At 39.4% G+C, this 25,937-nt stretch overlaps 1 protein-coding gene across 1 annotated transcript in view; it reads right to left on the reverse strand.

The window, feature by feature from the left end:
• TSPAN8 (tetraspanin 8) overlaps positions 1-25,937 on the reverse strand; it is a 65,969-nt gene that overhangs the window by 32,203 nt on the left and 7,829 nt on the right. The window contains 1 exon segment of the mRNA NM_001079629.2: positions 2,283-2,450. Coding sequence (NP_001073097.1) covers positions 2,283-2,342 — 60 coding nt within the window. The 5' untranslated portion in view covers positions 2,343-2,450.

Below are 25,937 nucleotides of genomic sequence, written 5' to 3' on the forward strand. Positions count from 1 at the left end.
ATCCCAGGGCTGATCTCCTTCAGAATGGACTGGTTGGATCTCCTTGCAGTCTAAGGGGACTCACAAGAGTCTTCTCCAACGCCACAGTTCAAAACCATCAATTCTTCGGCGCTCAGCCTTCTTCACAGTCCAACTCTCACATCCATACGTGACCACAGGAAAACCATAGCCTTGACTAGACGGACCTTTGTTGGCAAGGTAATATCTCTGCTTTTGAATATGCTATCTAGCTTGGTCATAGCTTTCCTTCCAAGGAGTAAGCGTCTTTTAATTTCATGGCTGCAGTCACCATCTGCAGTGATTTTGGAGCCCAGAAAAATAAAGTCTGACACTGTTTCCACTGTTTCCCCATCTATTTCCCATGAAGTGATGGGACCGGATGCCATGATCTTCGTTTTCTGGGTGTTGAGCTTTAAGCCAACTTTTTCACTGTCCACTTTCACTTTCATCAAGAGGCTTTTTAGTTACCATGGACTATGATATGCAAACAGAAAAATCCAGATCATGGAAAATATATGACAAACCAAACATGCAACTATATGAAGTTTCTGGGGGAGGAGTGGGGAGATGAACCTAGATGGAGAACCTAAAGATGAAAACTGACATAAAAGATATATGAACGCATCACAGTGTTTGGACTTTGTTTGTATTCAGATTCAAAGAGGAACATTTGTGAGGCAACTGGAAATTTGAATCTTGAATAGATACTTGATAAGCAATTTAAAAATTGTCATTAATTTAGTGTGATGGTTGCATTGTTTAAAAAGAGAATTCTTTATCTTTTAGAGATATACATTAAAGTATTTACAGATGAAATGGTATATCCAGGATTTGCTTCAAAATAATATGCAGGGTGGGGGAAGGTATATGAGAATATCAATACGGAAAGACTGGCCATGGTTTCATGGCTCTTGGGCTTGGCTGATGGGATTGATTACCCTTTTATATTTTGTGAATGTTTGAGATTCTCCATAATAAAAACTTAAAAGCAAAGCCAACCAAAGCACATAGGCATTTCTTTGTTTATATTCTACTCTCAGTGTTTAATCAATTTTAAATATTTCAAAGGGGAGAAATTGATCAGAACAAACTTCTAAAATCTGGCATTGTATTCATGTGCCTCATTTAATATTTGCAAAAGCAGCCCATTTTTCTAAAGAAAAGAGGAAGCACAAAGAACAAAACTTCTTTATTTTATTTATCTATATTCTCTCTTATTTACTTTACCAATATATCACTTGTACTCATTAGGACTACTGACATTGAAAGTCTTTCTGGGCAGTAAGACGGTATACATTCTACTTAAGTTTGATTAAGAATATTATTATTTTAATAGGAAATAGAAATTTACCAACATGTAGATACCAGCTGCCTATTTGCCAGGTGGAAAAAAAAAAAAAAAAACAGAACTTTCTTCTGCTTATACTGTATAAGTCATTTTTCAATATAGTACACAAAATAATTTTTTCATTTAAGCATTTTGAGCTATTCCTACTGACTTACTTTTAAACAATCTTTAATGGAACCACTTATATTACAAATGACAACATCAATTTTCCAACATCCCAATTGATATCTCATTTTTCCATTTTTCAGTGTTAGATGCTGTTTATCAATCTGTTATTTCTTATGTCAGTAGACTTTCAAGAGAAATATAAGAGTTGGCTAAAACACAAACTTTATTGAATAAAAGATGAGGTGATAATACATCAAAATACTAGCTTTGAATTTCTGATTCAAAAGTAGTGGCTTAGTTTAATCTTTCCATGATTAAATAATTTTATTGTTTCTCTCTCAAGTTTAGAATGACCATTGTTTCTTCTTTGGACCTTTGAAAATAAATGATCCTCTTCTGATGTCTTTACACTTGACCATTCATCTGTTTCAAACCCAGGTGTAAAGATTAGAATTATGGAATTGGGCTCCAGGTGGAATCAGATCAGATTTTTCAGAGTCCTTAAACTAAGGAAAACTATGTGATATACAACTAAGAACTGTCCTTTAGTTAAGGGATATTTTTTCCTCTGTGATTGTTTTATAACAATACCAAAATATTTATGAAATGCCTATCCCCACAGAACCTGAGGTGCACTTTTTGGGGTCGTTGTCTCATTTTCAATACTGAAATAACCAAAGAAAGAACAAACACGTTCTAACAAGTCAATGGAAAATATTTTCTCCTCCTCCTCCTATTTCTCTAGTGCAGTCTGTTCTCATTTATGCTATTTGTATCAAGATCCCCTTTCTTGCATAAAATTGATAATTACAAGAAAAACACTTACCCAGAACACAAAGTTGAAGATAAACATAGAACATTTTATACAGACGTTTACACCTGCCATGTTGGGAAAGGATCAGGAATCCTGATACTGTGAGTTTAACTGTTCCTTCTAGGATTGTTCTGTGATGGCTCTGGAGTAATTTGCCTGCAGAGATTTCTGCATTCACACCTTCAGAGCAAAAATAGAAAGCAAAGAAGTGGAGGGGGGAGAGTGATAATCTGGTTATTAAAGTGGATAAAAAAATTAACCTACACATTTAAATATCACAAGGACTATCTCTAGGCAGGTGTGTTCTTTTGCTTGCCATGGCTCCTGGGGTATTGGGTCAGAATATTTATGATCCTTCCTCCAAAACTGCCTCCCCTAAAGTAACTACTAGGTTAAGGGAGAGGGGCTGGAGCAGGGAGAGAAGGGCATAGCCGTAATACAACATTGTTGGATTCAGATAACACAAACTGACTTGCCCTGCTTCTACTTCTACTACAGGGAAATAAGATTGTTTTGCCCTAAGATAAAGGGACATTGTGTGTCACCTCATTTTTGCACTGCCTTTTCTCAAGAGTACAAAATTTGTTCTCGATGCAACAAAATGCATTTAGAAATCTGCAAAGTCTTCAGGCTTAGCTACAGCAATCATTTATCCTTAACCCCAGAAGAGAACAACCATTACCTAGACCTGCCTTCGAAATTTAAATCAAAACAATCCCATGAAGCTGCCTTAAATGCATTGCAGCTAAGGGAAGTGGGGAGGGAGAAGCTGCCCTGTCCATCCTAAGACTGTTCAGCTTTTTAATTTTTATTTCTTTGTGAAGTAAAAGGGGAAAAGTTCTCAAGAGTTACCCTCTGTCACTACTGCGGTCATTTTCCAACATGTAGCCATTCTGATAGCTCAGTTGGTTTTAAAGGTGGGCACTGTACTTCTCTTCCTCTGAAAAACTGTATCTAACAACGCTTCTCTCCACTGACTCTGTTTCTGTATACCCTGGTCCTCTTGAACAGAAAATTGAGAATAAGAAGGTAGTCATAGTTCAGTGATCATAGATTGTACAATTTGTTTCCAGTACTAATAAAAGGCAGCTGTCACAGGTAAAGGCAAAATTGCCTGCCCTAATCAGGGAGGTGTAGACTGCTTTTGTGTAAACAGTTTGGGTCATGCTAATTTCCACATCCTGCTTCTAAAGGGGAGTTCCTTTTCCCCCCAGTCGAAGAACTCTATACTTCAAAAGATTGTTGGGGAAAATTATTCTTTTAAATCTTTGTGAAGTTCTATACACTAAATAAGCATGGACTTCTTAAAAATTTGATGAGTTAAAAGAATATTTTTCTAATTTTTCAATGACATACAAAGATGACTTTGAAAAATCCCATTCCCTAAATATTAAATTTTTAATGTAATAGTGGCAATAATATTTGGAGTTAAGGCCAAATTTAGGGTTACTTAAAAAATAATGAGGGCTTCCCAGGTCTTCCAGTAATAAAGAATCTTCCTGCCAATGCAGGAGATACAAAAGATGTGGGTTCAATCCCTGGGTTGGGGAGATCCCCTGGAGGAGGAAATAGCAACCCACTTCAGTATTTTTGCCTGAGAAATCCCATGGACAGAGGAGCCTGGCGGGCTATGGTACATGAGGTTGCACAGAGTAGAACACGACTGAGTGACTGAGCACACACACACAAAATACTGGCTTAACATTTGAATAATCACAAAATTATTGGTGTCCTGAGCAGTTTCCTCCTAGAAAATAAAAATAATTTCACAAACTTCTACTGAGATATTAATGTATACAGAACTATCCATGGCTGAAAGAGAGTTGCTGACTGAATGAAAAACAAATGGATTTATAGTCCTAGAAATGATTATCGATCATTTAGAGGTAAAATCAAAAGAAATGTATAGATTTAAAATGCTGTTTTGTTGACAAGAATGTACTGAGAGTACCTATCAAACTTAAGTTTGAAATAGATTTTTCTGTAGATACTGAATCTCCTTTAATATGTATATGTATATATAGTCTTTGATTTAATTATTATTGAACCCTGAAACAAAAAGAAAATTTATGTGTTTTTACAGGAAAATTATTCTGTGTAATAGAATCCTCAGTCCAATACAAAATCTATATGAAATATCTCACTGTTTCTGTCTTAGTAAATTTTATAATCACCAACATTTGCCCAGGCCAAATGCTACACAGTCATTTTGTATTTCTCTCTTTTGCCTCATATCCAAGCATTTCCCATGGTCTGCTGAGCTCCTAAATTGCCTTCAAACCTGTTTCTTACTTCTCATCCTTTGACACTGTCATTCAACTCTTTATCATCTCTTACTTGAGACATTTTAATAAAATCATAATTTGTTTTCCTACCAGTCTCATCCCTCTCCTGTCTTACCATGCCAGAATTTTCTCTCTTGTCTTTCCATAATTCCCTCTGTAAAATACTTATTGCCATATACTTCCCCTGATTAAAAACCATTCTAAGGACAGCTTCCTATTACCTACAGGATAAATTTCAGACTTCACAGAAGGGGACTTAAAACATCTCCCAGAACTTTCTCCTGCTCCTCTCTCCCTAGGTAACCTCCACTCTTAGACTCCATAACCTCAGAATTATTTCACAGGCCTAGAATATACCTGGGGATTTTATGCCTCTGTGCATGTTGCTCCTTCTGCCTGGAATATTCTTTCCTACCTCCTCTACTTGGTGAGGGCTTCCCTGATGGCTCAGATAGTAAAGAATCTGCCTGCAATGCAGGAGATTCAGGTTGGATCCCTGGATCAGGAAGATGCCCTGGAGGAGGCATGGCAACCCACTGCAGTATTCTTGCCTGGAGAATCCCCATGGACAGAGGAGAATGGTGGGCTACAGTCCATGGTGTCACAAAAGAGTCAGACATGACTGAAGCAACAGCATGCAGCACACCCTACTTGGTGAGTTATTGCAACCACCTCTTGGTGCTCAGCTCAAATGGCATTTCACCTGTGGAAACCTGTTCTTCTTTACTCACTGCCCCTACTCTGGGAAGACCTCCTTGCTTCTCAGTTGTTATGCCACTAAAATTTGAACAAATTTTTAGTCTAAAATCACTGTCCTTTATAACATTGATTTTTATGCATGAAAGGCCAAGATCCTGACTTATTTATCTCTATGCCCACAGCAACTAGCATGGAAAACAAAGGGATGTGCAATTACAGCCAAGACTTCTAGAAAGTTCAACTGAGACTCCTTCATAAATTTCAAAGGAACTACCAAGATGTTTCCTCTCCCCACAATAAAAGTCAATTACCAAGTAAATTATTTCCTTTGTTTCAGGACTTGTCAGCATCTTAACTTGCTAATGTTCAAGTAGGTGATAAAGTGTGTGTGTGTGTGGTGGGGGTAGGTGGGTGTGTCGGGGTGTCTATGGGTTTGCTCAGTTGCTCAGTTGTGTCCCACTCTTTTCAAGCCCCTTCTCTGTCCATGGGATTTCCCAGGTAAGAAATCGGAGCGGGTTGCCATTCTTTTCTCCAGGGGATCTTCCCAACCCAGGGATTGAACTCTTAGTCTCCATCATCTACTGCACTGGCAGGTGGGTTCTTTACCACTAAGCCACCTGGGAAGCTCCACAAAGTATATACACAGCAATTCCCAAATTAATGTGACCTCAGAACATATTTTTGAAAGACATATACATGGATCTATGTAGAAACAATGATCTAGACAAATCCTCACATGAGAAAAGGGAATCTCAGGTAGACTGAGTACCCCAAGCTCACAAAACTGGCAGAGCTCTTTCTAGAAATGAGATCTCATGATGATCATATCAGTATTCTGTCCACTTGCATAAACCATCTCTTGGGTTACATAGAGTGATTATGAGTTAGTTAGCACCTTAGACTTGGAGAAATTGTCATATAACATAGTTAACAGTGACAAACAGCAGGTGCAGGAGGGGCGTGGAGAGTGTCACTAGTAACTCTTAGACCCAGTGAAAGCCCAGGTCTGAAAGGAGAAACAATGAAGACTGGGATATCACAGGAAATGACAGCTGTAGAGCAGAAGGAAAAGTCTCAGTAAATTTAGATAAAGTTTTCCTAATGCTCTAATCATGTCAAGTATTATCTCATACAGTGACTGCATAGAGTAAAGCAGGATGAGGATTGAAATCTGAATAATCATGAAGTCTCTCCACAAAGCAGTTGTATTAACCTAGGTTTTCATATCAGTATGGGAACCCTGGCACAGAAAAAAGAAAGATTCCCTGTTTCAAAACAGAGGAAAGGGCATGAATAGAACAGTCAGATACCCTATACAGCATTTCCTCTAGGTCATCAAGCAAATTAGGCCTACATTTGGGGTGTAAACCAGAAAACAGACATTGATAAGAGGTCCATAATTTTATCACTATGTTTCCTCTACAACATATGCCTAATAATTCATTCAACCAATGTTTTGAATGTCTTCTATGTCCCATGCATGATACTAGGAGCTGGAAGCACTGCAGCTTACTAAAAAAGATAAAAATCCCTCCCTTCATGGAAGATTATATAGATATATGTGTGTATATATAGATACACATATACACACATATATGTATATAATCTAGTATTATATATATAATATATATTAGTATATATATTCATATAAATATATACTAACTAGATATTTTGAGTAACCAGATATTTTGGTAACAATAGTTTAAAAAGGAAGTTTTTTCCTCATTACTATGTGAACGAAAACAAATGCTCTTTGTTATTATTTTTTAAAAATAAATTAACATATTCAGATAACTTACTATTTAGTAGACTATTCTTTCAGCAAATATCTATTGAATATCCACTATATCCTGGGGGTATGGCACGGAATAATACAAAAATGCTCAGATCTCTTGAATTTTACACAACCAGAGAGGAAGACAACTTCTTGTTTCTATTCTTGCTTCAAAAATCTAGTTAACCAATACATCTGTCAGTGGAAAGCGTGAAAGCGTTAGTTGCTCGGTCATATCTGATTCTTTGGGACTCCATGGACTGTAACCCCAGGCTCCTCTGTCCATGGGATTTTCCAGGCAAAAATACTGGAGCGGGTTGCCATTTCATACTCCAGAGAATCTTTGCTACTCAGTGATCGAACCTGGGTTTCCTGCATTGCTGGCAGATTCTTTACCATCTGAGCTACCAGGGAAGCGCCTGTCAGTGGAGCGGGTACTGAAAAACCAAACCACGTGTTTTAGAGAAAAGATTACATTTTTTTTTTTTCATCTTTTATATAGCCTCCCATTATCACCATCACTCTATACTAGAAGGCCATTTTTGGCATTTTGAGTATTCAGTTCATTTTTCAAAGGCTGATAACAGTAGCAAGAAAACGATGCTGCATTTTCTCTTCCTTATGACTGTGCTCAGGTGCGAACGTGCCAGTGCATGAGGGGATGAGGTCATGCATTCTAAAAGGAGTGAAGAGAAAGTTTGGGTACTCTTTAGCACTTCGTTTATAAAACTTTTTTCTTATTTTTGGAAAATCGAGGTTGCTCGTTTATGGGTTTTACGATCCGTTTTATAGGAGCAGAAGCTTGGCTCTTGTCCTCCGATCCGATTCCAGCATTCTAGAGACCAACATTCCTCTTATGCTTTCATCTGAACACAATGCTCTGTGCTTCCTATCCTGTGTGCTTATGGAGCCTGGCTTATAAAAACATTCTGCATATTCTCACCAGGAACAAGAAGCATCTGGTATGAGAATGATCCCTCTTCTCCTTTGTAGGACATTTTGAAACCACCATATCTACTTTCAGTATTAGTTCTAGCTCAAAAAAAAAAAAAAATGTGAGTGAAAATGTCAATGTGAAGTAGCAATATGGTTTATGAAGAATGGGTACTAATATTCTTCCTCTTTTATGAGTATTTTTATTCTAAAATATTCTGGATTTTCACCTGGACATAAAGTTAATAACCAATAAAGGTCACATAAAGAAAATATGGAAGTATGTACTAGAATACAGACTTTGGATCACCAAAATCTATCGTGTTTTTAAGATTGAAGCAAAATGGTATGGTAATTAAAAATCTGTTTTTTGACCATGATGGATTAGAGATACCTAAGAAATATAGATACCTCTAATCCTCTTATTCACAGAGGATGAGATGATTGGATAGCATCACCAACTCAATGGACATGAGTTTGGGCAAACTCCAGGAGACAGTGAAGGACAGGGAAGCCTGGCGTGCTGCAGTCCATGGGGTCGTGGACATGACTTAGCAACTGAACAACAACAGTGAATTCTTATTAGTCCTCACTGTAGTGTTTATATTCCTTTTATATTTGTAAAAATTACAGCACATTGAGAAAAAGGCCAGCTACTGCGTGGGCTTGGGGTCTGGTCCTTGGCCTGGCAGCTCCCTAAATTCAGCTTTGCCAGCCTTTCCTTCGGAGAAGGCAATGACATCCCACTCCAGTACTTTTGCCTGGAAAATCCCATGGATGGAAGAGCCTGGTGGGCTGCAGTCCATGGGGTCGCTAGAGTGGGACACGACTGAGTGACTTCACTTTCACTTTTCACTTTCATGCATTGGAGAAGGAAATGGCAACCCACTCCAGTGTTCTTGGCTGGAGAATCCCAGGGACAGGGAAGCCTGGTGGGCTGCCATCTCTGGGGTCACACAGAGTCGGACATGACTGAAGCAACTTAGCAGCAGCAGCAGCAGCAACCTTTCCTTAAGTGATCTGCTTCTTAGAACAGATTCCCTTTAAATTATCTCACAGGAGCCAGAATGTCAATTTTTTAGTTTATCATAAGAAATAGCCCCCATCAAGCCATCTAGCAAGAGATACAGGATGATCATAAAATCCTCTCCCATAAAGAAACAGATGTACAGATATAGAGAACAAACTGGTAGTTACCAGTGGGGAGAGGGAAGGGAGAGGGGCAGTATATGGGTAGGGGATTAAGTAAAAACTATCATACATAAAATAAATAAGCTACAAGGATATATACACAGCATAAAAATCATAGCCAATAGTTTATAATAACTATAAATGAAATATGACTTTTAAAAATTGTGAATTACTATATTCTACACCTTAAACATATAATATTGTACATCAACTATTGTTTGCTGTTTAGTTGGTAAGTCATGTCTGCCTCTTCTGTGATGCCATGGACTGTAACCTGCCAGGCTCCTCTGTCCATGGGATTTCCCAGGCAAGAATACTGGGGCTGGGTTGCCATTTCCTTCAGAAAGCAACAGAGAAGCCAGAGCACACACAGGGGTTTTCATGGTGGAAGGAGGGAACCATAAATTCAGTAAAGGAGGAAGTAGACATATTGCCAAGATTTGGTTGGCTGATGGTGAGTCTAGAACCATCCCGGGAATCCAAAAACTAAATCCACCAAAAGACACTCTTCTTCCACAATATGACAGTAATGCACCACTGTATTCTTTCTCCTCCAGGTGGCTTGCCCTGTACTCTCTTCAGTTCATGCCCTGTCTTGTGATCACAGTCTATCCCTAGATAAGAATACATCAAAATTGACTAGGTATCCATTTACCAAACTGCCTTCTCAGGTCATGCTAGTGGTAAAGAACCCACTTGCACCCACTTGCCAATGTAGGAGACGTGAGACTTGGTTTTGATCCCTGGATGGAAAAGATCCCCTGGAGGAGAAAATGGCAACCCACTACAGTATTCTTCCCTGGAGAATCACATGGACATAGGAGCCTGGTAGGCTAAAATCCATAGGGTAGCAAAAAGTTGGATATGACTGAAGCAAATTAGCACTCACTCACTCAATTACAATTCAGTCCTGCTTCCAAGATCGCCTTTTCATTGCATTTTAGATATTTCAAAAATTCTTCATTTAAACATGACTGCTTTCTTGTTCCATTTATATAGATTTTACCAGCTGATTTCTCAGAGGTCAATCTTATTCTTCTCTCCAAACTGGGATGTGGGCCCTTGTATGGATGACACTCAAGAAGAGAATGAAGAATGCAAAACACAGCTATGTAATCACCAGCCCAGGATCACTGGATACTCCATTTTTGTGCTGAATATTTGGTTGGTTGTTTGCTTTTTAAATGTACAGTTTAAATGCCAATGTACTTTCCCATGAGTTCTTCCTGAATCAGCCTTTGTGTGGACAGTTCACAGGTACACATTAGCTGCCAGTATAATTAGGCTCTTGGGGTATCAGGGGTTAAGAGGTAGGGAAGTTACTGGAGGCCACCAACACAGAATTTAAAAAGAAAGATATATATATCATAGGGTAGGGATAAAAAAAAAAAAAAAGAATAGGCTGTCTGATACAAGCATATTTAATGTTTGTATCAGACACAAGATTCTCAAACTAAAGGAGCCAAGAAAATGTGACACAGGCTCTTTGCGACCCAATGGTCTGTAGCCTACCAGGCTCCTCAGTCTATGGGATTTTCCAGGCAAGAATACTGGACTGGGTTGCCATTTCCTTCTCCAGGGGATCTTCCTGACCCAGGGATCAAACCCGGGTCTCCAGCATTGTAGGCAGACACTTTACCCTCTGAGCCACCAGAGAAGCCCTCTTCCATGACTAGTCAGAAATAAACACAGGCATTTTACCTCATTAGGATCTCACAAGTGACTAATTCCAAATTAGAAATGTTTATTCAACCTCACATAGTGGAATAAATTGCATGTCTATTCTGCTTCCCAGAAGACAATACATAACAGGAAATAATTATAAGAAGTCATTTATCAGGGAATCTCAAACTTCCATTTCACATCTTTGTAAGAGGCAACAGCATATATCCCTTATAAGCTCAGGTAGAAAAGAACTCAGACTCTGGTTTGAATTTTTTTTAATCATGGAGAGTCCTATTTAGATTTTCCTTGTACACTTGGAAAGCCTTTCTTAATGTAAGAAGGCAAACAAAATAAATATCCCAGGAATTCTATGACCTAACACCTAGAAACAAGAGGGCCTGGCTACGTTTTCCTTACTCTTGGCCCGTATGAATGGATCACCCTAATTTCAATCCATATCAAATAAAAGTACACTATTCAAATGCAATCTTTAAGGATACAATAACCAAATGAAATCTTTCCAGAAATGAGCATGGAATACGCCATTTCTCCTAGAAATCTCCTCTAGCTCCTTTTTTCATTTATACTCAGCCTGTACTGTGTCCTTCCGTGAACTTCCAAGTAATTCTCTTATTTATTAACAACGTGATTGATTCAAAAAATACTTTAGTCATAGGCCAACCATGTGAGGAGGTCAAAACTTTTTAAAATAAGCTATTCTTGGGGTCATGTAAGTGCCTGTGGGTAAAACAAAATCAAGGGATTGTTTCACTTTATGTGAAGTCATCATGCTTGTGCTCAGTCTCTAAGTCGCGTCTGATTTTCTGTAGCCCGCTGGGCGCCTCTGTCCATGGATTTCCCCAGGCAAGAATACTGGAGTGGATAACCATTCCCTTCTCCATGGAATCTTCCTGACCTAGGGGTCAAACCTGCATCTCCTGCATTGGCAGGCAGATTTTTATCACTGAGCCACCAGGGAAGCCCTACATGGAGTCATACTGACTCCTAATTCTACCTACATTAATCATTAAACTTCCAGAAAATATTCCAAAGGAAAGGGTACTGATTGTTTTTAATTGTGGAAAGGACCCAAACCTTCTCTGCATTTTCTTCTTGAAGCTTTAGCGAGCCAGAGAATTACTGTAAGTGTTCTGCTCTCTTTCCTCTTCACTCTTCATGCTTTCTTGGATACACAAGTGCGAAGAGGTATTGTTAAGCCAAAAATCCAGGCCTAGCTAAGGCCCATCTGAAAGGAATGTGCAAATCTGGGAACATATTCCAGTATTTCTAGCTACCAGTACAGGACCTGATGTATATGCAGTATCAGCCAGAAATATCAAGTTTCTCAAGAACCACTGAGTCTCAGCCAATCCCCTAAAGAGCTTTCGGGAAATAGTTCATAAAGCACTTCTCTGTGCAGTAAAAGATTATGTCACCCCCAGGCTTTGAACCCTCTAATGGATCCCATCACAACTAAGATGAAATCCAAAGCCACACAAGATGGGCCCTTGGCTGCCTCGCTGACCCCATTTCCTCCTCCCCTTCTCCCTCGCTCAGGCTGCTCCAGCCACAGTGGACTCCCTGCTGGTCCTTGGACTTGCCAAATGTGCTCCCAACTGGGTGCCTTCCCATTTCCTCTCCCCTCTGGGGAATCCTCTTCATCTGCAGAGTGAGATGGCTCATCCTCTCTACTCATTGGATTACATATTTCTTTGTCCGATTGAAATTTTCCTTTCTGGAATGGAAACTTCAGAATATTGGGAACATTTTCTGTATGTATTGTTTATTACCTGTCCCTGGGGCTCAGGATACAGTTCAGTTCAGTTCAGTCTCTCAGTGGTATCCGACTCTTTGCAACCCCATGGACTGCAGCACACCAGGCTTCACTGTAATCACCAACTCCCGAAGCTTGCTCAAACTCATGTCCATTGAGTCGGTGATGCCATCCAATCATTTCATCCTCTGTGGTCCCCTTCTCCTCCCACCTTCAATCTTTTCCAGCATTAGAGTCTTTCCAAATGAGTCAGTTCTTCACATAGGGCTTCCCTTTTGGCTTAGCTAGTAAAGAATCCGCCTGCAGTGTGGGAGACCTGGGTTCAATCCCTGGTCTAGAAAGATCCCCTGGAGAAGGGAAAGGCTACCCACTCTGGTATTCTGGCTTGGAGAATTCCATGCACAGTATAGTTCATGGGATCACAAAGAGTTGGACACGACTGAGTGACTTTCACTTTCAGAATGTTGTAGGTGTTCAGTAAATATTTATTGAGTGAATGACTAAATAGTAAGTTACCTGAACACATTAACTTATTTTTTAATAATAACAAAGAGCTATTCACCATTACCTTCTTATTGCTTAGCACAGTGACTGGAGGATTTTAATACCCATATGTGCCAGTATACAACACTGCAAAAGGAAAATGAGGCTGCTCTTATGAACCTTGTATTCCACCAACTTGTGGCTGCAAACAAACACACAAATACACCCAGGGGTCAAACCAGTGTTTCCTGCATAGGCAGGAGGATTCTTTATGGCTGAACCACCAAAGAAGTCCCCTTTAAAGAGGTAGTTAAGGTAAAATGGGGTCACTAAATTGGACTTTAATCCAATATGATTAATGTCCTTGTAAGAACAGGAAATTAGGACACATACATGGAGGAAAGACCACATGAAGATGCAAAGAGAAGACCACCTACCAGCCAAGGAGAGAAGCCTCAGAAGAAATCAACATACCAATATCTTGATCTTAGAATTCTATCCTCTAGAATTGTGAGAAGATTAATGTCTCCTAAGTCACTCAGTCTATAGTACTTTGGTATCATAGCCCTAGCAAACTAACACAGCAAGTTTTAAGCAGTTAAGTGACATGATACAGTGATCCAGGAAGATGATGATGGTGGTTTGTCTAGGTTGAACGTGCAGAGGAAGAGAAGCAATTGGATTCAAGATACGCTTTAGAGCTAAAATCGATGTTGAAGGTGAGAGAAAGAAAGGATCCTGGATGCCACTCAGATCCTACTGTGAACAACAGGGTACTAGTGACGTCACCAAGACAGAGAAAACCCCTGACCCCACCAGTTCCCCTATTAACAGCATCTTGCTTTAGTGTGGTACATTTATTACAGTTGATGTGTTACCTATTAACACATTACTAATAACTAAAGCCCATAGTTCACAGTAAGGTTCACTCTGTGTTGTACATTCTATGGATATTGGTGAAAGTATGACATAAACCCAACCCACAGTTCAAGTATCACGCACAATAGTTTCATGGCCCTAAAATCTATACTCCACTGGCCCATCCTCTTTCCCTCCCCCACTCCAACTCCTGGCAACCACTGATTTTTTTACTCTATGTATAGTCTTGCCATTTTCAAAATGCTGCAGAGTTGATCCTGTGGCATAATAAGAAATATATGCTTAGCTTTTGTCCCAGTTCCTGGCAGACAGCTTCCAAAACCCCTAGAACCTTCAGAAGAATAACAATGTCTTTTGTATGCTGATAAAATGACTGGTGACTGGAGGACCCTAAATAACTGCAGGATGGTAGCTGGTTGCCTGAGAGACTAAGGCTTGATTGCAACTTTCAGTCCCACCCCTGGCCTCTGGGAGGGAAGAGAGGCTGGACATTGAATTGATCATCAATAGCTAAGGATTTAACCCATCATGTATATCTTATGACACCTGCGTAAAAACCCCTAACTAATGATATTGAGAGAGCTTCTAAGTTGCTGAACACATTGAGGGGCTGGGTGGGTGGCACGACTAGAGCAGGCCTGGAAGCTCTGTGCACAGCACTCCCCTAGCACCTTCTACTGTATATCTCTCCCATTTGGTTGCTCCTGGGTTGTATCCTTTATAACAAACCAGCAGTTTTAAGGAACGTGCCTTCCTAAGTTCTGTGAGTCACATAAGCAAATTATAGAACCTGAAGACGGCATATGGAGACTTCTGAAGCCAGTCCCTCAGAAGTGACCAGCATTTGAAGTGGGGGGTGGGGGGTGGGCACACTGTGAGACTGAGTCCTTAACCCCTGGAGTTTGTGCTAACTTTGAGTAGTAAATGTCAGAACTGAACAGAGTTGTAGGATATCTCTGGTGTCGGGAAAGTTGGAGAATTGGTTGGTGTGGGGAGGAAAAAAAACCGTTATTTGGTAACAGAAGTGTTGTGAATAAAAGCAGTTCAGAGTTCCCTTTTCAGAATGACCTCTTTCACTTAAGAATGTGCATGTATATTTCCTCCATGACTTTTCATGGCTCAATAATTAATTTCCTTTTAATGGTAACTAATATTCCATTGTATAGATATACCAGCTTATTTATCCATTTACCTATCGAAAGATATTTTGATTGTGTCCAAATTTTGGCAACATGAATAGAGCTGCTATCAACCTTTATATACAAGTGTTCATATGGACAGGAGTTTTCAACTCAATTAGCTAAATACCAAGAAGCATGATTGCTGGATCATATGGTAAGAGTATGTTTAGTTTTGAAAGAAACTGCCAACTATCCTCCATAGTAGATCTACCATTTTACATTCTCAGCAGCAATGAATGAGAATTGCTGATTCTCCACATCCTTGCCAGCGTTTGGTGCTGTTAGTATTCTGGATTTTGGCCATTCTAATAAGTGTGTTGTGGTATCTCACTGTGTTTTAATGTCCAATTCTTTAATAACATATGAGTCCTTTTTCATACCTTTATTTACCATCTATAGATCTGTTGTGAGGTGTTTTTCAGATCTTTTGCTCAGTTGTTCTTTGAGTTGTTTGTTTTCTTATTTGCTAGGGTTTTAGAGACACTCATCTGACAGATAATGTGTTTTGCAAATACTTTCTCCCATTCTATGGCTTTTGTTTTCATTCCCTTAATCCCATTTGCTGTTTTTAATGAAACAAGCATCCTTACATGGGAAACTGAGACTCAAAAATATTATTCTTAATTCTTTCTTCCAATTTACTGACCCATTTTGTTAATTCCATCTCTGAAAACTTCTAGCCTCAAGTCCACTGCCAAAACCATATTGTACATTATTAAATTACTACATTAACTGTCTCCTGGGATCTTAACATTTCAGTCTGTCAAGAACTGTGAAGGTTCTGATGTTTTACCCTACTTTCAAACTAACAAACTAGCCTATTGGAATTGACAACAACGAGACTCCTAATCAAAGACAAATGTCTTTATAACTCATGGCACAGCAACCTCTATGAGCCTCTTTTTCATTGGTTCTTTTGGATCCCCAGGTCCCAAAGGAGAAATGCCCAGCAGTCTAGGTGGATGTTGAGGATAATTAATTTATATCACACTGAGAGACTCAGGTTAGGAAACGCCAATTTCTTAAAATCGTCCTCTTTAAAATCCCTCCGCCACAAGGGAAATGCAGTATCTATTTTCCAAGGACATTCTTGAAAACCTATCCAAAATAAAAGTTTTCAATGTCTGCTCAGAAGATATGCAGCAGTGTGAGAGACCCATGGAGAATTTTCCCTCAATGTAATCTTCATCTCTCTACTTTCTGGTGGACAGTCAGAACAAGTAATCAATTAAAAACTCTTACATTTAACAAAAATACCTTTGGTAGTTCTGTTTCCTAAACAAAATATAAATTCCTCATATTCGAGGCCTTTCAACACCTTGAAGAGCATTCGAAACCCTTCAACACCAGTCTCCCAATCTCCCCTTTTAACCTTAATTCCTAAGACTTCCCAATGTGTACCATCCATGCCAATGAATAAGGACTTTGTCTGACTTTACCAGCTCTATATATCCTTTTATTCCTTCCATTCTTCCTGCCTCAAATATTCTCCCCATATCAATAATCACTGATAGAGTCAGGTCTGTTCAACTCTTAACTCATGACATGTTTTTAAAATAGATCTCTTCCTCTGAGGATGTGGAGTAAAGGGAACCCTCTTGTACTGCTGGTGGAAATGTAAGCTGATACAGTCACTATAGAGAACAGTATGGATATTTCTTTGAAAACTAGGAATAAAACTACCATATGACCCAGCAAACCCACTACTAGGCATACACTTTGAGAAAACCATAATTCAAAAAGGCACATGTACCCCAAAGTTCTCTGCAGCACCATATACAATAGCCAGGACATGGAAGCAACCTAAATGTCCATTGACAGATGAATGGATAAAGAAGTTGTGGTACATATTAATATATACAATGGAATACTCAGTCAGTTCAGTTCAGTCACTCAGTCGTGTCTGACTCTTTGCAACCCCATGAACCGCAGCACACCAGGCCTCCCTGTCCATCACCAACTCCCGGAGTTCACTCAGACTCACGTCCATCGAGTCGATGATGCCATCCAGCCATCTCATCCTCTGTCGTCCCCTTCTCCTCCTGCCCCCAATCCCTCCCAGCATCAGAGTCCAATGAGTCAACTCTTCGCATGAGGTGGCCAAAGTACTGGAATTTCAGCTTCAGCATCATTCCTTCCAAAGAAATCCCAGGGCTGATCTCCTTCAGAATGGACTGGTTGGATCTCCTTGCAGTCCAAGGGACTCTCAAGAGTCTTCTCCAACACCACAGTTTAACAGCATCAGTTCTTCGGCACTCAGCTTTCTTCACAGTCCAACTCTCACATCCATACATGACCACTGAAAAAACCATAGCCTTGACTAGACGGACCTTTGTTGGCAAAGTAATGTCTCTGCCATAAAAAGGAATGAATTTGAGTCAGCTGAACTGAGGTGGATGAACCTAGAGCCTATTATACAGAGTGAAGTCAGAAAAAGCAGAAAACAAATATCATATATTAACACATATTTATGGAATCTGGCTTCCCTTGTGGCTTAGAGCACAAAGAATCTGCCTGTAATGCAGGAGATGTGGATTCAATCCCTGGGTCAGGAAGATCTCCTGGAGAAAGGAATGGCAACCCACTCCAGTTTTCTTGCCTGGAAAATTCCATGGACAGAGGATCCTGGTGGGCTAAAGAGTTAGACATGACTGAGTGACTAACACTTTGTGGAATCTAGAAAAATGGTACTGAAGAATCTATTTGCAGGGCAAGAATAGAGACACAAATGTAGAGAACAGACTTGTGGACCCAGCAGGAGAGGGAGAGGGTGGGATAAATTGAAATAGAAGCATTGACATATATACATGACCACACGTAAACTAGATAGCTAGTGGGAAGTTGCCTTAAAAATAGGGAGTTCAGTCCATTTCTCTTTGACAATCTAGAAGGGTGGGTTGGGATATGTGGGGGAGGCTTAAGGGGGAGCCAATAACCATATACTTATGGCTGATACACATTATTATACAGCAGAAACCAATACAACATTGTAAAGCAATTCTCTTCCTTCTCATCTCTTACGGCGTTTTTCCCCATAACTCAATTTAAGTATTCTCTATTAGTAGTCTATTTGCATTTTCTTTCTACTAGTGTGCATGCAGCTAGGGTTTATATTCTTCAACTTTATGTCTCTCATACTATGATCCATATCTAGTGAATATTGAATGTTAATCAATAAATAGATATTATGATTTTTGCTTTTCCCTAAGTAAATGCTTCCCCTGTGGCTCAGATGGTAAAGAATATGCTGCAATGTCAAAGACCTAGGTTCAGTTCCAGGGTCAGGAGGATCCCCTGGAGAAGGGAATGGCAACCCTCTCCATTATTCTTGCCTGGAGAATTTCATGGACAGAGAAGCCTGGCAGGCTACAAGTCCATGGGGTCTCAAGAGTCAGACACAACTTAGCAACTCAACAATAACAATGAAAGAAAAGGACAAGTTATCAAGAATGTCAATGATAGTAAGAATCTACTTTGAAGATACTCTTTGGGAGGTAGTGTTTTAGCTGATGTGAAGAAATAAGGAGCCAGTCATACAAAGAGTTGACGGGGGGATTATTCAGGAAAAGGAAAGGTATTTTACTTCTTTCACAAGATAGCTACATATAAAGCACTCAGCACAAGACTGCATTTTGTAAATTCTCAATAAGTGATCATATTTGTAATTGCTATGACTGTTGACCTTATTCTCTTGGTAGCCAGTCCATAAAGACCTGCAGAACACTGACTAATCTTCTAAACCCTAACAGATACTCAAAAAATAAGCACTGGCAGTTACATCTTTAAACAAGAGGGAAATACACAGAAAATTTTACAAAACAGAAAATCTCATGAGAAATTCAGCTTCCTTCCTCTCTTTTTCCCTTCATTAATCATTCTCTAGATTTCCATATTATGAAAAACCTCACTAATTAATATAATGATAATTAAGGAATTCACATTTGTTCTGTAAAGCAAATGAATAATGTAATCAAAATATAAGGAGGTAGAATGTTTAATTAAGGAAACCTTTTGTTTCTGAACATTTGCAACCACATACATTTGCATACAATCAATGTGTTGATTACAAATGATGGACTTTTTCATTAAAGCAAGATACATTAAGATCTTACTCTTTAACTCTTGACCTTCTTAAACTTATCTTTCTTGTCAAAGTTTGCCATAAATAAGGTATATCACTGAGACAGATTCTTTTCTTTGGTTAGTCCAAATTAAAGTTATTTGTGTGGCCAGTCCTAAATTGACCTGCTTTCCTTTCACAGATTTTTAAAATTCATACTTTGTCATTTTCCAGAAGTTAGTGGATCTAATTAAGTTATACTCTTTTATGGTTAAATGATTTTTTAAATTGTTATAATTTGATAAAGATTGAAAGGGTGTTCAAGATGTAATTTTCCTTCCTTTATTATTCTGCCAAATCTTCCTTTCTATAATCCTCAGGACTATTTCCACATCTCTAATTCCATATGCCCAGAGCCCCATAAGGGCCCCATATGGTCCTCTACATACCTTTAAAAAAAAATTGTCTTTGTTCTCAGCCTCATGGCAGGAGATGAACTGTTAAGTTTTAGCCTGAAGTCAGGCCTCTCCTTAGACAAAAGGTTTTAAACTTGACCCTGAATGACTAATGTGTTCTATTAATCTTAAATGATAATATTGATATCCCATAGGAAGGACAGTTTCAGATCATCTCTAGAGTATATCTTATTCAGACCATCACGTAAGGTATTTTAAAATATCCAAGATAAGACAATCATCCAAGACAACTTTTGGTTACTGTTAAAGCATTTTTAAAAAAATAATAATGTCATGACATTCATGTAGATATCAAATAAGCATGCATTTAGATTTTAATTAATCATTAATCAAGGAGTTGGTAAGAGGTTACAAGCAACTTAAAAAAGACTCCAAAGACCATACGTAGGTCAAGAGCACTGAAATGAATGTGCAAATGGAGGCAACGTTAGCTACTTTCACAGTGAAGGACAGGAAGGTAAGAAAAAACAGTTTTGGAGGAAAGATAAGCTTAGTCATGAAAATTTTAAAGTTGAGGCTAAAAACAAAGAACAGAAAGTTGGATACCAAAAACTAAAACTCAAGAGAAAAGTCAGCAGTGATAGAGATTCATGAATCTCTCATTGTAAGGAGATAATCAAAACCATGAGAAAAAATAAAATGACCCCAGATAAGCAAAAAGTCAAAAGAGAAAAGACAGAGGTAAGAATGTTGGGATACTATAGCGTTAAAAGTACGGACTAGGAAAAAGGACCCTATGAAGGGATGAGGAATGAGGAGAAGTGGGGGATTCAAGAGTGAGAGAGTTGCAAATCCTAGGGAAAGGAATGGTTTCAAGGATGATGCCTGCATGCATGCTAAGTCACTTCAGTCATGTCCAGTTTTTGTGGCACTATGGACTATAGCCCGCCAGGCTCCTCTGTCCAAGGGATTCTCCAGGCAAGAATACTGGAGTGGGTTGCCATGCCTTCCTCCAGGGGATCTTCTTGACCCAGAAATCAAACCCATGTCAGTTCTCCCTCATTACCAGGTGGGTTCTTTACCACTAGCACCACCTGGGAAGCCCTTCAAGGATGATAAAATGGCTCATTTCAAATGCCATTTGTAAGACAAATCCTGTGGAGGTCTCGTCATCACTTTCCTTACCAGAGAGCTTTTGGTAGTGAAAAGTGTGGTTAAAGAAGTTACTTGAAAGGTGAATAGGGGACTTCCCTGGTTGTCCAGTGGTTAAGACTCTGTGCTTCCACTGCAGGGGGTGCATGGCTTTTGACCCCTGGTCAAGGAACTACGATCCCGCATGCTGTATGCCATGAGGCTCAGCCAAAATAAAAAATAAATAAAATAATTTTTTTTAAAAGAAAGATGAGTAGGAATACCTGGTTAAAGATAGCAAATAGAAAATATTCGTGTACTCTTGTTCTTTCTTGAATTCACCAAGATAACAGTAAAGAAATTTTGAAACCCATTAACCTGTGGAGACAAACCCAACAAGCGAGGAGGCAACAAAAAAATTTGGAATCTGGAAAACTGATGGATGAGTGGCAAATGACTACATGATATCAAGAACGCTGAATCCTAAATCAACAGTGAAGACAGTTAAGAAGCCAATCATTTCTTCCCACAGATCCCCTATCTAAGTATTCTGGAGGTAGTGGCACCAGGTTCTGATGCTGCTGAAGTTTGTCTCTTCCCGGCTGGTGCTAGTGGTAAAGAACCTGCCAATTCAGGAGACATAATAGACATGGGTTCAATCCCTGGGTCCAGTCTGGAAGATCCCCTGGAAAAGGAAATGGCAACCCACTCCAGTATTCCTGCCTGGAAAACTCCATGGACAGAGAAGCCTGATGGACTACAGTCCATGGAATTGCGAAGAGTCGGACACAGCCGAAGTGACTAGCATGCACAAGGGGTTCAAAAGAGAAGAATCATTTGAGGATTTGTACAGAACAGACTCCAAGATGGCTGCCTTCTCCAGTAGAAAGACTTCACCGCTTACAGAAGACTAGAAGTTTATCGTCTGTAGAGGGTGAAAAAGTTCTTGCACCAGAAGATGCCAACACGGTCACTGGAAGTGTACCCAGAGTGAATTCCAGGTGAGTGGGAATTGGGATTTAAAGGAGGACTTTTGAATACCAAATATTGAAATCTTCAGCCCTCTTCGACAAGTCTGTCCCCATAAAACTGGCAGCTAGAATTATAACTTCCATGCAGGAGATTAGAAACATCTTTCCCAGAGACTCCAGCCAGCACAAGGGGAAAGTCCTAAAATATGGACATCGGGAATTCCTGAGGAAACAGGCAGCTGCATCTCCACCATTAAGCTTATTGTCCATGATGCAGAATGCACACTACCCTCTCAGATATTTTCATCAGCTTTTAAGTTCTTCAACTTAAACATAAACATATAGTCGAGGATCCCCAAACAACTAAAGAAAGCCACTAACATGAAAGGCAGAAAACAAAACAAGCAGCAAATAAATCAACTGTGCAGGGAGGTGAAAACCTCAAAACACTAATATTTATATGTCAGAAAAATAAGACATGTTACCTTTGAAACATGAACAGAAATGCTGCAGATAAGGGAAACAAAGAATAAGAAAGAACTCTTGGAAAAATAGAAATATGCTTGCAGAAATGAAAAAAGGGAAATCTTAGAAAAGGAAAAACTAAGAAAAATGATGAAATCTCCTAATAAGTAGGTCAAAAGATAACAAGAAAATAAATTGGAAAAGCAACAAGGGAAGTTCAACATTCAAATAATAGAAGTTTCAGAAAGAATGAATAAAGAAAATGGAGGAAAGTAATCATCAAATAACAAATTCAAGAACCCGTCCTACATTGAAAGCATCCACAGAGTGTCCCCCCAAAATACAACAGATAAAGTATTCCATGTCAAGGCACATCCTGAGAAATTTCAGGACACTGTTCACAAATATATTCCTAAAAAAGTGGCTGTAGAGAAAAAGAAAATATAAGTAAGGAAGACGAAGAGGGCACAGTAGGAGGATGCTGAGCTCACCTCCCCTGAAAATACATAAAAAATATGACCATATGAGGAGCAATTCTCACTGAAAACAATCTACACATTGGAAGAAACTATTCTAGGCTGTAAGGAAAGATCCAAATGGAGTCTGATGGGAAGCATGGAGAAGTGACCTAGTCAGAACCCACACACCTAACAGGGGACATGGAAGAGGAGAGAAGTATTACGGTCTCAGATATCCAGATATCCTTCCTTGTGAGTGAGAAGTTTGAGTCACTTTTTCAGTTCAGTTGGTCAGTCGTGTCTGACCTTGCGACCCCATAGACTGCAGCACACCAGGCCTCCCTGTGCATCATCAACTCCCGGAGTTAACTGAAACTCATGTTCATTGAGTCAATTCATCAACCATCTCATGCTCTGTCGACCCATTCTCTTCCCGCCTTCAATCTTTCCCAGCATCAAGGTCTTTTCCAGTGAGTCAGTTCTTTGCATCAGGTGGCCAAAGTATTGGAGTTTCAGCTTTAGCATCAGTCCTTCCAATGAATATTCAGAACTGATTTCCTTTAGGATGGACTGGTTGAATCTCCTTGCAGTCCAAGGGACTCCCAATAGTCTTCTCCAACACCACAGTTCAAAAACATCAATTTTTTGGCACTCAGCTTTCTTTATAGTCCAACTCTCACATACATACAGGACTATTGGAAAAACCATAGTTTTGACTAGACGGACCTTTTTTGGCAAAGTCATGTCTCTGCTTTTGAATATGCTGTCTAGTTTGGTCACAACTTTTCTTCCAAGGAGTAAGAGTCTTTTAATTTCATGGCTGCAATCACCATCTGCAGTGATTTTGGAGCCCCCCATAATAAAGTCTGTCACTGTTTCCACTGTTTCCGCATCTATTTGCCATGAAGTGATAGGACCGGATGCCATGATCCTAGTTTTCTGAATGTTGAGTTTTAAGCCAGCTTTTGCACACTCCTCTTTCACTTTCATCAAAAGGCTCTTCAGTTCTTCTTCTCTCTCTGCCATAAGGGTGGTGTTATCTGCATATCTGAGGTTATTGATATTTCTCCCAGCAATCTTGATTCCAGCTTGTGCTTCATCCAGCCCAGCATTTCAAATGATGTACTCTGCATATAAGTTAAATAAGCAGGGTGACAGTATACAGTCTTGACGAATTCCTTTCCTGATTTGGAACCAGTCTGTTGGTCCATGCCCAGTTCTAACTGTTGCTTCTTGACCTGCATACAGATTTCTCAGGGGGCAGGTCAGGTGGTCTGGTTTTCCCATGTCTTGAAGAATTTTTCACAGTTTGTTGTGATCACATAGTCAAAGGCTTTGGCATAGTCAATAAAACAGAAGTAGATGTTTTCCTGGAACTCTCTTGCTTTTTTGATGATCCAGCAGATGTTGGCAATTTGATCTCTGGTCCCTCTGTCTTTTCTAAATCCAACTTGAACTTCTGGAATTCACTCTTCACGTATTGCTGAAGCCTGTCTTGGAGAATTTTGAACATCACTTTACTAGCGTGTGAGATGAGTTCAATTGCACAGTAGTTTGAGCATTCTTTGGCATTGCCTTTCTTTGGGATTGGAATGAAAACGGACCTTCTCCAGTCCTGTGGCCACTGTTGAGTTTTCCAAATTCACTGGCATATTGAGTGTAGCACTTTCACAGCATCATCTTTTAGGCTTTGAAATAGCTCAGTTGGAATTCCATCACCTTCGCTAGCTTTGTTCGTAGTGATGCTTCCTAAGGCCCACTTGACTTTGAACTCCAGGATGTCTGGCTCTAGATGAGTTATCACACCATCATGGTTATCTGGGTCATTAAGATCTTTTTTGTATGGTTCTTCGGTGTATTGTTGCCACCTTTTATTATCTTCTGCTTCTGTTAGGTCCATACAATTTCTGTCCTTTATTGTGCCCATCTTTGCATGAAATTTTCCCTTTGTATCTCTAATTTTCTTGAAGAGATCTCTAGTCTTTCCCATTTTATTGCTTTCTTCTAGTTCTTTGCACTGATCACCAAGGAAGGCTTTCTTATCTCTCCTTGCTATTCTTTGGAACTCTGCATTCAAATGAGTATATCTTTCCTTTTCTCCTTTGCCTTTCACTTCTCTTCTTTTCATAGCCATTTGTAAGCCCTCCTCAGACAACCATTTTTCCTTTTTCATTTCTTTTTCTTGGCGATGGTCTTGATACCTGCCTCCTGTACAGTTTCATGTACCTCAGTGCATAGTTCTTCAGGCACTAGCAGATCTAATCCCTTGAATCTATTTGTCACTTCCACTGTATAATCATAAGGGATTGGATTTAGGTCATACCTGAATGGTCTAGTGGTTTTCCCTACTTTCTTCAATTTAAGTCTGAATTTGGCATTAAGGAATTTATGATCTGAGCCACAGTCAGCTTCTGGTCTTGTTTTTGCTGACTGTATAGAGCTTCTTTATCTTTGCCTGCAAAGAATATAATCATCTGGTGATGTCCATGTGTAGAGTCTTCTCTTGTGTTGTTGGAAGAGGGTATTTGCTATAACTTTGCTATGCCAAGTGTATTCTCTTAGCAAAACTCTATTAGCCTTTTCCCTGCTTCATTCTGTACTCCAAGGCCAAACTTGCCTATTAGTCCAGGTATTTCTTGACTTCCTACTTTTGCATTCCAGTTCCCTATAATGAAAAGGACATCTTTTGTGGGTGTTAGTTCTAGAAGGTCTTGTAGGTCTTCATAGAACTGTTAATGTCAGCTTCTTCAGCATTACTGGTCAGGGCATAGACTTGGATTACCATGATATTGAATGGTTGCCCTGGAAACGAACAGAGATCATCCTGTCATTTTTGAGATTGCATCCAAGTCCTGCATTTCAGACTTTTGTTGACCATCATGGCTACTTCATTTCTTCTAAGGGATTCCTGCCCACAGTAGTAGATATAATGGTCATCTGAGTTAAATTCACCCATTCCAGTCCATTTTAGTCTGCTGATTCCTAAAATGCTGATGTTCACTCTTGCCATCTCCTGTTTAACCACTTCCAATTTGCCTTGATTCATGGACCTATCATTCCAGGTTCCTATGAAATATTGCTCTTTACAGCATCAGACTTTACTTCCATCATCAGTCATATCCACAACTGGGTATTGTTTTTGCTTTGGCTCCATCTCTTCATTCTTTCCGAAGTTATTTCTCCACTAGTCTCCAGTAGCATATTGGGCACCTACCGACCCAGGGAGTTCATCTTTCAGTGTCCTATCTTTGTCTTTTCATACTGTTCATGGGTTTCTCAAAGCAAGAATACTGAAGTGGTTT

This window comes from Bos taurus, chromosome 5 (assembly GCF_002263795.3).
Source record: "Bos taurus isolate L1 Dominette 01449 registration number 42190680 breed Hereford chromosome 5, ARS-UCD2.0, whole genome shotgun sequence".
Classification (NCBI taxonomy): Eukaryota; Metazoa; Chordata; class Mammalia; order Artiodactyla; family Bovidae; genus Bos; species Bos taurus.